Raw genomic sequence first — 12,135 nt, forward strand, 5'->3', positions numbered from 1 at the left:
GGATTACCAACCATTGATAAACTCAATACCTTATACATTTTGCTGCGAAGTGATGCAACAAATGAAAATCATTCATCTATCATTTGAATTTCTATTATTTTTTGCCCCGTGGGGATCCGGGTTACAATAGGTCCTCAATACCCCTTGCTTGTCGTAAGAGGCAACTTAATAGGACGATCCTTTGGATGAGACTGTAAAAACCGAGGTCCCATGTCACTGCAACTGTGACACGATAAAAATCCCTCCCGACTCAAAAGCCGTAAGCGCCAAGCATAGGCCTAAGTTTTGCAGCTCTTCAAAGGCAATGATGACGTCTCGATATAAATGGGGGGAAATTCGATAGGGATGTTAAAGAATATGCAACCAACCAACCAACCAACCAATCTATTCATTTATCTCGAGCGATGAGCATTAAAGGAAATGAGAATCTGATCTATGTAGACGTATTCCTTTGCAGACAGTTACCTGTTGTATGAACACACTGTTATTTTCCCAACATTATATGTGTATTACATAATCTTCTAGAACTAAACACAAATAAAACTGTCAAATGTTTAGGTCCGAATTTAACGCACTATTACTGAATATCAAACTTGAGCTAAGGCTTAAAGATAAGTGCTATTCTACGTATGTGAATCATTTTCTACTTTAATAAACATTTATATTCAAAATATTTTGTTAACCATTTCCTCGTCGTGAATATGAGCATGAATACAGTACGACTATCAAAGGGCTGAAAGTATTGACAGAAATGAAAATGACTCCTCTATCTTAACCTTTCATGTAAATATTAGAAAAATCATTTCTGAAAATACATGAAGGTATGATCAGTTCATGCCTTTATATATTTTCAAAAGGGAATTTTTTCGTTATTCTACACATATGTTTCTTAGAACATATAACAATATACCGGCATTAACTCTAGATCCTCTGACACAGTGTAAATCATTTTATGATTTATCCTTTCAATAATCTTTAAAGAAAATGAAAAATGTCGTCAACAAGTTTTAATAGATCAATTATTGCGCAAGCAATTCTACCTACATACAATACTGTGAACTGTCTTATCTAACATGCATTGATAGTATTTGATCATCTGTCTTTTTCAAAGTCAAGTCATTATTACGAACACACGATGTTAATGACACGTGTTACATATACAGGTAACAATTTTATGATTTCTTTGTTGATTTATTGAATCTCCCTTTAAAAACTGTTCACTAATATTGTGATCTCACCAACTTAGTTGAAGTGTAACAAGTCAGACACATATGAATATATGAGGTTCTGTACCGTAGCAGTGAGGGATATGCATGGTGTTAACTGGTACAGTGATGCAGGACATCCATTGCGTAGGTCTCATCCAAATATATAACTCAACTTTATGATAAACAGGATGATTTTAGCTTCTCCATCGTCAGCTTCCCATATTTTTGTAACGATATTGATGGTTCAGAGTTTTCAACAGTCTCGATTGATGTCTCGTTTAAAGACAGCATTTCGGAGATGCTATGGTCGGTATAACAATCTACTTCACTGCTACATTCTAGCATCGGGTCAAATGCTGTCTGACGTGTTTCATACCGATTGTTAAGCCGTTCTTGGCACACTGATTTCGACTGCAGATAACTCCGTTTACAAGATCAGGATATAGGGCTCAAGGCGGGTGTGACCGGTCAACAGGGAATGCTTACTCCTCCTAGGCACCTGATCCCACCTCTGGTGTGTCTAGGGCTCCGTGTTTGCCCAACTCTCTATTTTGTATTTCTTATAAGAGTTATAAGATTGATCACTGTTCGTTATCTTCTCCTTTCTTTTAATACTATTTGTTATATAGCCATCATAATTTACTTTCATTACTGCAACATGTCATATAATTGTTATTGTATAAAGCACTTTAGAGTGCTGATCTATAATGAGTGGCGTCGGTGGCCTAGTGGTTAGGCCGTCAGACGCTCGACCGAAAGGTCGTGGGATCGAGTCCTGGCCGCGGTAGGGCTGACGTTGTGTCCTTGGGAAAGGCACTTTACACGAATTTCCTCACTCCAACCAAGTGTAAAAGGGGTACCTGGCTATAGACAGTGAAAGATATTGTTAGAATGTTAGTGCTCTAGTGCCTGTAACGGCAGCTTGCACTGTATGCTTCCCAGGAGGCTGAGAAAGTTCTAGATTGATATAAGGTCTGCCGGGGTAATAATGTATTGTAAAGCGCTTTGAGCAGCTGGAAAAAGCGCTATATAAAACCAATCATTATTATTTTATTATGATTATATAAGGCGCAATATAAATAAACATTATCATACTATAGTATAATTTGACATTGCGGCTGATTTTTTTCTCGAATTCCACCGCAGTACATCTGTTTAATAGTGATGAAAGGTGAAGATACCGCACAGTGATCAATCTCATAACTCCTCATAATTCCATTGCATTGAAAAGAACCCTTTTAGTTAATTTACTGGAATGAATTCGAAGTTTATCTTCATCAATCATAATTGTCTTCTTTGCTATTTATAAAGGGATCGTGGTCCTCGTGATCTACGCCAGTTCTACCGGTAAGTCATTCTAAGAATATTTAATTTCATACAAACCAGATAATTTCAGAAATTTGTGATGTAAAATCAATATAATAGAGGGAATATTTTATTATCATACAAGCCAAATACTGGGGTATTTTCGAAAGATTTTGGTATAAAAACGTAACGTATTGTTGGATGGCAAAGGAAAATGTTCTGAGTGAAGTATGTCGTTCAAAATGGCATTGCTATAAGGTAGTTTTTCATTGCCATTGGCTATAAATTAAATTTCATAAACAATTGGTTCACTGTTTTTTTGTGCACAAATGCATGATCGTGTATAATACCTTTCAATTTCCGTTTGTTGCTAATAAATATCACGGATCTGTTTGATATAAATTGTACAGGACAGTACACGTGCTTTTATCCATAAAAAGCTGTGCTAAAACATCCATGGATTAATTGACTTACACAATACAGATGCTGACTCATTTGTAATACTGCATCTTTTTAACCTTGTCATAAAAACTGTGCTAGAAAGTACATTGATTAATTGACTTACATAATACCGATAATACTTTGACAAAAAAAAAAATGGATTATTTTTTTCTTCACGCTAATGACGCATTTGTAATATATCCATTTAATGAATGACGTAAGGATTAAATGGGTTGTCTATAGATGACAAAATGGAAATAACGAACAGTGATCAATCTGCTAACTATTAGAAAAATGCATACATCTTTCTATATACAAATATATTAGATTGTTAGTCCCCGAGGGTCTCTAAAGCCCAGTAGCTAAGTACTTCGTTACTAGCTTGAAAATACGGATGTATATTTAATTGCTTGGATAGAATTTAGAAATTCATTGCAAAATTAAGGATGATATCTCCCTCATGCATAACTCTGATCCTTGGAAGAATTTAGCTCCACTTTTTTGGCACTCTAGTTTTCCCTTTAGCTCTTATACGTTTTTGTCATTTAGAATTTCCAAACTTTCGGCTTGAGCATCACTGAACATACACTATTTGTCGAAATGCGCATCTGGTGCATCAAAATTGGTACCGTATAAGTTTTACATATACAGATAATATAATCCTTATTTGTCCCACTCTTTGCTCTACAGTCTATAATGGTTTATTAACTGTCATTTGTATTCGTTGTCATTATTTAATATTGTCCCTTACTTTAACAGCGGCACTATACTGTCTCTCATGTGCCGACAGTATATCCCCTAGACATTGTCACACTGTCAGAAAATGCAACGACGGGTAGGTAAGTATAATGTACAAATAATTAAACACCTCTGACATTGTGTTGATCTTAATAACCCTAAACTTTTTCAACTCTTTTGGCCTTTAAAAACTTAACGTATCATGGCTTAAGAATATTGACAGAATTCATTTCAATCGTAGGAAAGTCGTATAGCTACACGTCTTCTAAAAACAGAAAAGATTTACTAATTCAAAGACATTTCACACAAATGCAAGCCCGATTTTTTTGGTTTTGTGAACTAGCTGTTTGAGGTTGTAATGAAAATTGTTCACAAAACATGACGAGGTTAAAAAGTTTTTTCTTATGAATTCCTGCAAATGTACTATTTGAATGCGTACTTATGAAAATGTTAGATGTATAAGCCAGAATTGAAATCTCTTCTATCTCAATTTCAAATCATAGGTCTGTTACACCGAAAGTCATTTAACAGAAAACGGAGTCCTCGTGTTTGATACCGGATGTACACATGTTCAGGTATACATTTCTTGTTATGTAAGCATGTCACGTAATAATAACAACTCAACTTTATGACGAACGGAATTATATAGGTTGTTATTCGTCAAATACATGCAGAAACATTCCAATATCACCTGTATATGATGTTTGTCTCTCAGCTGATTCGATGCTCAAGAGCATGTTCTGCGAATGATCAATTTTGAAACCGAGAAGGACTACTGATCGATACGTTGATTTCATTGATTACTGTTCGTTATCTTCACCTCTTCCATGAATTGTTTTACATTACGTGAATGAAGACGTACATTTAATGGTGAGGTATTCTCAAAGAAAAGCATTTGGAAGGCAAATTTAAAGTTTATAATTAACCAATGTGAGTTATGTTTTCAAGATATGTCAGTCAAAATACCGACACCTGGCTGCATTCAGAAATCTCCACGGAGTGGATCCAAGCCTTCACAGTTTGTGCATAGAGTGCTGTTCTACAGACTCCTGTAACAGTCATGGCTGTGGACGACCAGGTGGGTGGAGATTGCCATTTGATTTGTATTGTGATTGGTCGCGTGGTATATCAAGTATATGTACATTTTCCAAGAGGAAAGATGATATAAAAGGTACTCGTATTAAGAAAACACAAGATAATCCAAGAAATACAATACATGTTATACGAAGAAATGATTATGACGTTGGATGTACCGCAGCAAGCACTATTTCAATCTTGTTTTCATCAGAATCATTTCCTACAATTTTTTAAACTTTGTCTATCCATGACATTATATGATATCATAAAGAACAGGTGGTGTTGTCTCTGTGGTAGGACCGTTCGAAGACGTCAAAATGGGTACTGACTACTCTTTCGTCAAGTGCTCGAGAATTAGTAGAAGTGAGAGTTTTGGGGTTCGGATCAGGCTTTGGTACGATAAATCCGTGGCACTATACCTTTATAAACAAAGCTGCAGAATATCAAAATTTAAATTCGTGCATTCACACGTGCACTTGTTGCTTAAGGATGTTTCATTTGTAGACATTAAACCTCTGTTTGAAGATCGACAAGGATAGAGTTACTCTATGTTAAAAGAATCCCGACCTCCCGTTCGCAAATGTCTTTACCATTACTGCAACTGGTGATGATTGTGTATTGCTTATAGGAGTTATGAAATTGATCACTGTTCGTTATCTTCACCTTGCATGATAATGATAATAGTATTGATGATTATAACAATTTGAATAAGTTCTCCACTTTAATAAAGGATATCCTGTTACAAGAGGACCAATCTGCTTCAACTGCTTGGAAGTATCGGATCCGATATTGTGTGACAAGATTAAGGCGTGCCAGGTGAATCAGGTATGGAGATATCTACATCTAACGCTGAATTATAGACATCTAGTTTAATGAAGACGAGGATCTTTAGTAGAATTATCTGTTGTAGGTTTGCTACATACGGAAAGAGGTAGAATTCGGTGACACCTACTTCGTGTCTAGTTGCAGTGATAAGAGAGTAAGTAAAAACACGCGGAATTTTATCGACATTTAAGTACTCAGAATTGCAGGATTCATCTGTTCATTTAAACAATATAAAAAAAAGATTAGGAAAGAAATCAATTTGAAGCATTAGTAGGGTAAAAAAATGAACAATATTGAAATGAGTATGTATTAATGTCAAACAAGAAAACGTTTCTATAGTATATAGACGACTGTACCTTGTACTGTCATTGGATTTTATTTTCTGGATTTATCGGGTTTGTTGTGTTTAATTAGGCACCTGTGCCAATCTCGTGGGTTCCAGAACCATTGTTCAATTGTTTTTAATGTCATATATGAATTAAATGCTTGTAATCTTGTTGTTTCACTTGTTTTTATATAAAAGCCATGCGTATTACCTGATTTCTAGTCACAACCATTTTTAACGTATACTTTTTTGTGGTAGGCGTTTTTAGACAAAATGTATTTGGCGTGTTTATGTTTGCACAAGAATATTATGTCTCTGCCATTTTGAAAATAACAACAATTGTAGAAATTGGAATTATTCTGTCATACAGGTGTAACATTTTATTAATACATGTACTGATTGATTATTACTCTGTGGGATTTGTTAGAATCAATAACCATGGGGAATTGTTTAGATCATATTATTTCATGTTTTTCTTAAAAGACACAATTGCAAGTGTTACATTTTTCACCCTATTCTGAAGTTCGGATGCAATAAATTCTTAAAACTTTTTATTATCGTGTGCGAATTAGATACACTTTTTGGCACGCTGTTTTTGGCTATATTGAGCTCTAAAACTTCATAGTTATTTCGGATTTCAAACATTTCGGTTGAGCATCACTGAAGAGACATCATTTGTCGAAATGCGCATCTGGTGCATCAAAATTGGTACCGTATAAGTTTTACACACAACTTATTCTCATTCTTTACAGGTTTGCTCATCATATCTAAACATATTTGGGAAGAGGTCGTTGGGCAGTTGTTCTCGGTGCTGCCATGGTGATTTATGTAACGACCATTGTAAGTGTAATATTTTTCTGATACTGGATACGAACTTTTTTTTGCATTTCATAGTAAGCATGTCTTCATAATCTGTATCCCATTCTGTTTCCGTGAATGATCAGGCACCTCTCAAATGGAATGTATTTAAGTTCTTTATCATGAGTTAAAATCGCTGTTTACAAAAGATCTAAAATTAATAATTAAACGTTTCTTTATGTCTATTGCTTTACGTCCCATTCGAAAATCTTCTACTTATGTAGATATGCCATTTGTCTGAAGTGAATTTTACCCTGCGTGGTGAAAAACTGCCAAAATTGATCAATATTTTCCCCCTCTAAAATCGCATAAATGTATCTGTAGGAAAAACTAGAATGGTCCTAGCGAGAACAAGACCCCCTCAGTGTACATTGGATGGTGATATATAGCAAATTCGTACTTGTTGAAGAATAAATACATCTTTTTGACATGTAGATTGTTGTAGCAATATATTGTAGACTATATATCTCCATATATATCTCGGGATATTGAAGATATGTTTAGAATAAGCTCAGAATAATATTACATGGAAAACTACTATTCGGCGTACATGAACCATAAAACTACACATTTTTATTAACAAAATCATTCACAGACAGATGGCCGGACAGAGCCACAGATGCTTCCAATATACCTAAACTAACACCGTAATGTCTGGCAAAGAACAGATACTAAATTGAAATTAAATATATTTTAAAGTGAATAGGTAGTCGTTTTTTTCATGATCCCTGGAAGTAAGGGTTTTGGTTCCAGGGTTGAGTCAAAGTTACTATCATCATTATTGCTGTTATCGTTTCAAAGACTTCTTTAAGTTTGTTGATACAGTATAAAAGGAAAATGCATTATTTGGTAAAGCAGAAAAGGATATACATGTACAAAAATCGTGAAGTTTACAACCACCGACTTTTGACTCTTGGACGGGTCCAAATTAGTTATATTTTGTTATTGTTACATGTATACATATTGAGTTTTTCGCCAGTATATGAACTTTCCAGGATATATGAGTTTTAAGAACACATCTTATTTTATACTGTTGCTGAATATCATAATTTACTCAGAATATCTGAATAAGAATTTTTTTTCTACATATCATCGTTCTGGAGAATTTTTTGAATACCTGATCACTCCGTTTACTTGATCATGATATAGGGCTCACGACGGGTGTGACTGGTCGACAAGGGGTGCTTACTTCTCCTAGGCACCTGACCCGTGTTTGCCGAACTCTCTATTTTGTATTCCTTATAGGACTTATGAGATGATCACTGTTCATCATCTTCACATTTTCATGTAAAACTCAGGAGACCGTTAAAGCCTGCAGTCCTCATTGTTTTTTATTCAGAAAAAAAAACCGCCAAAAATTCCTACTCATGACACTTCAATTTTAGGCAGCGATGCGACATCTCCCTCCTCTTCAACCGTGACAACGACAACAGCGACGACATCGACAACGACAACAGCGACGACATCGACGACGACCACAACGTCACCGACAACTACCCAGGTACCAGAGTCAACAGGTAAATGTCACACCACGTTTTAGCTCCAGTACTATAGCCCCAAAGGTAAAATACAATGTATGCAGAAAAAATTGTGCTTTGAAATTAATGGTTCTTATCAGAAATAGATCTTATACTGTCCCGCATATCTATGGTCGTTGTAACGATCTAGTTCGCCAATACAACCTATCATTGGGTCAAATGCTGTCTGATGTGTTTCATGCCGATTGTTAGGCCATTCTTATTTTGACTCTGATAACTCCGTTTACCTGATCAAGATATAGGGCTCACGGCGGGTGTGACCGGTCGACAGGGAATGTTTAATCCTAGGCATCTGATCCCTCCTCTCCTATATCGAGGAGTCCGTGTTTTCCCAACACTTTATTATGTCTTGTTTATGGGAGTTATAAGATTGATCACTGTTCGTTATCTTCGTCTTTCATATCTCATTTTTCTAAAAAAAAAAAAAAAAAAAAAAAAAAAAAAAAAAAAATCCAAACCCTATCGTTCTTACTATGGAATTTAAAGCATAAACACTAAAACACAATCTGAAATTAAGAAAATTACTTTTAAATCTGCTTTTGATAGATTTGTTTTTATTCACTACAGGCAGTAGAGGCAGAGAATTCCTTGTCCTGTTCATGAAAAATCACCAGGATGCTTTACGATCCTTAACAATTTACATAACAACGGACAATACAACCGAAGTCAATATCTCCAGCTCTCCTAATCTAAATCCGGGCATTAAATCGGCAGTTGACAACAACGTATATATTACATCCAATTCAAAATTTACACTTCCATTTCATCTTGCGTGTGAATACCTAAAAGTAGAACCAAAGGCAGTCATAATACGGACTTCAGAACTATCGACAGTCACTATTTTTGATAGCTTTTACGAATACTCTAACGACGGAACATTGGTTATTCCAACATACAAGCTGTCTAATCAGTATCTTATTTCTACAACAGAACCTTATACAACATCTCCTTACTATTATAGTCTGTTTGGTATTGGAACCCTCTCTGACAGAACAGACATAAAGATAAAATTCAAAATGGTGAATACTTCTAGAATCACGTTACTTGGTAGAACATATAATAATGGCGATGTTTTCTCCATAACGTTGGACAGATTTGAAACTTTCCAGGTGAACCATACTACAGATCTTAGTGGGACGTTTATAACATCTACAGAACCCATAGCAGTGTTCTCCGGAACCCGATGTAATAATCTAATAAGCATTTCCTGCAGTCACATGGTAACTCAGCTACCCCCAACGACAGAACTAGATTATCAGTTCATTGTGCCCCCGTTTTTCCATAATTCAAAAACTTTAATTCAGGTGGTAACCCCAACTCACAACACAGTCAACATCACTATTGGGGGCAGGGTATCATCGTGGATTTTGAATGAGAGAGAATACAAGAATATGGAATCAAACGAAACAGCAGTTATAGTATCACGCCAGCCTGTTTTAGTTACTGGCTTTGGAATGGGTTCTTCATCTTCTCTTTACATCAATCCCTACATGACGGTCATTCACGGCGTGCATCAGTATCTCGATTTCTACAAGATCACAGTACCATCTGGATATACAGAAAACTTCCTATGCATAATAATTCCAGCTGTCTCCATAGACAATCTTCAGATAAATGGGCTCTCTAGAGATCATTATAACACTGTTTATCAGAGTTCTGTGTATTTAGATAAAGCATACGACGTCCATGTCCTTCAAGTTAGAAATACTGGTGAAACGTTTGTTTTATCAACAACAGATAAATCAAAATTCGGACTGATCGTTTATGGTCACCGTACGTTTGATGGATATGGATTCTCTGGAAACTTTGTCCTACCCTAAAATCATAAGAACTTATGTATATCTTATCTACAATCTAAGTTATGTACTTTATTATGTAACATCTCCCGGGTGTGAAGAATTGGATAATAAACATGGGTTTTGAAAATATCATTTTCATTGGAATACAATACATATGCATTTTCTGTTCAATCATTCAGAAGAGAAGTTGGAGGTGGATCTAGGATTTTGATGTCGAAGGGGTATATGGAATGCCTTGAGTTTATGTTTTATGTAGATATATATTTTTCTTCTCTTTACTTTGGTTTGTTTATTGTTTGTTATGCGTTCCTCTGAGATTTCTTCACCGTATTGTGACATCACTAGCTGAGGCAAGGAATTCAAGGAAGCCGGTAGGTGTCAGGGATAGAAGTAATATCAACTAAACTGGCGATTGCCACTTAATTCATGTTACGGCCACCACTTTATTTATATGGCTGCCACCAAGTATACCTGACCGTCACAATTTATCTGGCGACCTCCACTTATTATCTGGCGTAATTTAAAAAAAAAATATAAAAGAATATATAAAAGAATTGGCTTCATTGACCATGACCTGACCTCGGATGTCTTACATTTAACTAGAGGAGCTACTCTGCTAAAATTAAACTTTAATAAATATACAGCACTACCAGCCGTGAGACATTTGGCCTGAATTGAATAGTTGATCTTGCCCTAACATGCTGAATAAACCCAGTAGCTATGTCGAAGCTTGGGTGGCTGCACTGTAATCCCCCATAGGCTGCTTAGCTAGCTGGATTAACAAGAGTGATACAAATTTGAATATTTATTAATCGTAATCAGAAACAGGGTGCAAATTTACATATATGGCGGAAAGGGTCGCATGCAAATTTTTGTGGAGAACTGGAGAGGCGTCCAGTTTGACTACCAACGTAGGGGCAACACAGGGGGCCCTATGTGGACATAGGTGCCTGGACCTGAACGGGTGATCACGTTCTCAGGGGGAAGAGATCACTGCGCATCTCACCTTTCTCCTGCGTGCTACCTGGTTTAAAGAGCAAGTACAGAGCAAACTGTGGACCCTCCTACAGTTTCCAACATGCACCAGCCTGTAGCATCCCCTAGGAGGTGGATGTGAGCACAGACACCTGAACGGTGGATATATATATAGCGTGTTAGATCTTATGTACCCACCCACCCCCCACCCCCACCCCCATTCCAATGAAAGAAAGATATATACATACATGTCACAAATTAAATGAATTGAATGTCAAAATCTTGTTAGAGTATCAATGACGTGTTGAACAACCTCACTGTTATATTTAGGACCCAGGTGATCTCTGGTGGGTGTGAGCGATTGCCCCATATGAATAACAAGATTATTCAACGTCTGACAAAAAAATCTAAATTCACATAGTTTTCACGAGACCACCCCCCACCCCCCTCAAAACTAAATATGATATATATTGAAACTAATCGATTCACAAGTAAAACATATGAGTATAAATAACACTCTGTATACCTTTTCTACTGTTTATTCACAAATGAAAGTGAACATTAAAACGTAAAATGTAATATTATTTGGAGGTTTTTAACTCTCACTTCAACTCACCGTGGTTATTATTATAGTTATTTTATTGATTTATAAAGTGCAAACTTACATATACTTTCTATGCGTTGGTTGGTTTTTTCCCCACTAGAGCGTGATCGATGTCGGATGACAGAAACGTACGGGAGTTTTTAAACACCCCCTCCCCTTTCCACATAACTATTTGAATTTAGAATTTTATCCCACATCGATCTTTTGATCCCGCCCCTAACCGACCGCCTCCAGGCTGGTAATAAGTTTCGATTTAGTAAATAAGCTGTAAGTGCTCATATATGTACACTACGAAATTAATCTCGTAGCTTTTTTTTTCTTCCAAAAATATGGAAATGTTTGAATTTATGATTAAATCATTTTTCACTTGCATGACCCCCCCCCCCCCCTTCCCCAACAAAAAATCGATTGTAAAAGCTTAAATTTATAATGGTTTAAAAAA

General features: G+C 36.0%; 1 protein-coding gene across 4 annotated transcripts in view; it reads left to right on the plus strand.

Annotated features, from left to right (window-relative positions):
* LOC125682753 (IgGFc-binding protein-like) overlaps nt 1–10,241 on the plus strand; it is an 82,918-nt gene extending 72,677 nt beyond the window's left edge. Inside the window, exons 1-10 of one of the 4 annotated variants that reach the window (XM_056146681.1) lie at nt 1,119–1,163; nt 2,520–2,555; nt 3,714–3,793; nt 4,196–4,267; nt 4,641–4,770; nt 5,500–5,594; nt 5,680–5,748; nt 6,672–6,759; nt 8,163–8,294; nt 8,883–10,241. In XM_056146681.1, coding sequence (XP_056002656.1) covers nt 8,915–10,135 — 1,221 coding nt within the window. In that variant the 5' untranslated portion in view covers nt 1,119–1,163; nt 2,520–2,555; nt 3,714–3,793; ... (5 more) ...; nt 8,163–8,294; nt 8,883–8,914 and the 3' untranslated portion in view covers nt 10,136–10,241. Of the gene's footprint in view, nt 1–1,118; nt 1,164–2,519; nt 2,556–3,713; nt 4,268–4,640; nt 4,771–5,471; nt 5,595–5,679; nt 5,749–6,671; nt 6,760–8,162; nt 8,295–8,882 lie in introns of those variants that run through there. The other 3 variants (XM_056146680.1, XM_056146682.1, XM_056146683.1) reach the window with 3 other exon arrangements.
* Nucleotides 10,242–12,135: the final 1,894 nt, after the last annotated feature.

The sequence above is a fragment of the Ostrea edulis genome, chromosome 8 (assembly GCF_947568905.1).
Source record: "Ostrea edulis chromosome 8, xbOstEdul1.1, whole genome shotgun sequence".
Taxonomy (NCBI): domain Eukaryota; kingdom Metazoa; phylum Mollusca; class Bivalvia; order Ostreida; family Ostreidae; genus Ostrea; species Ostrea edulis.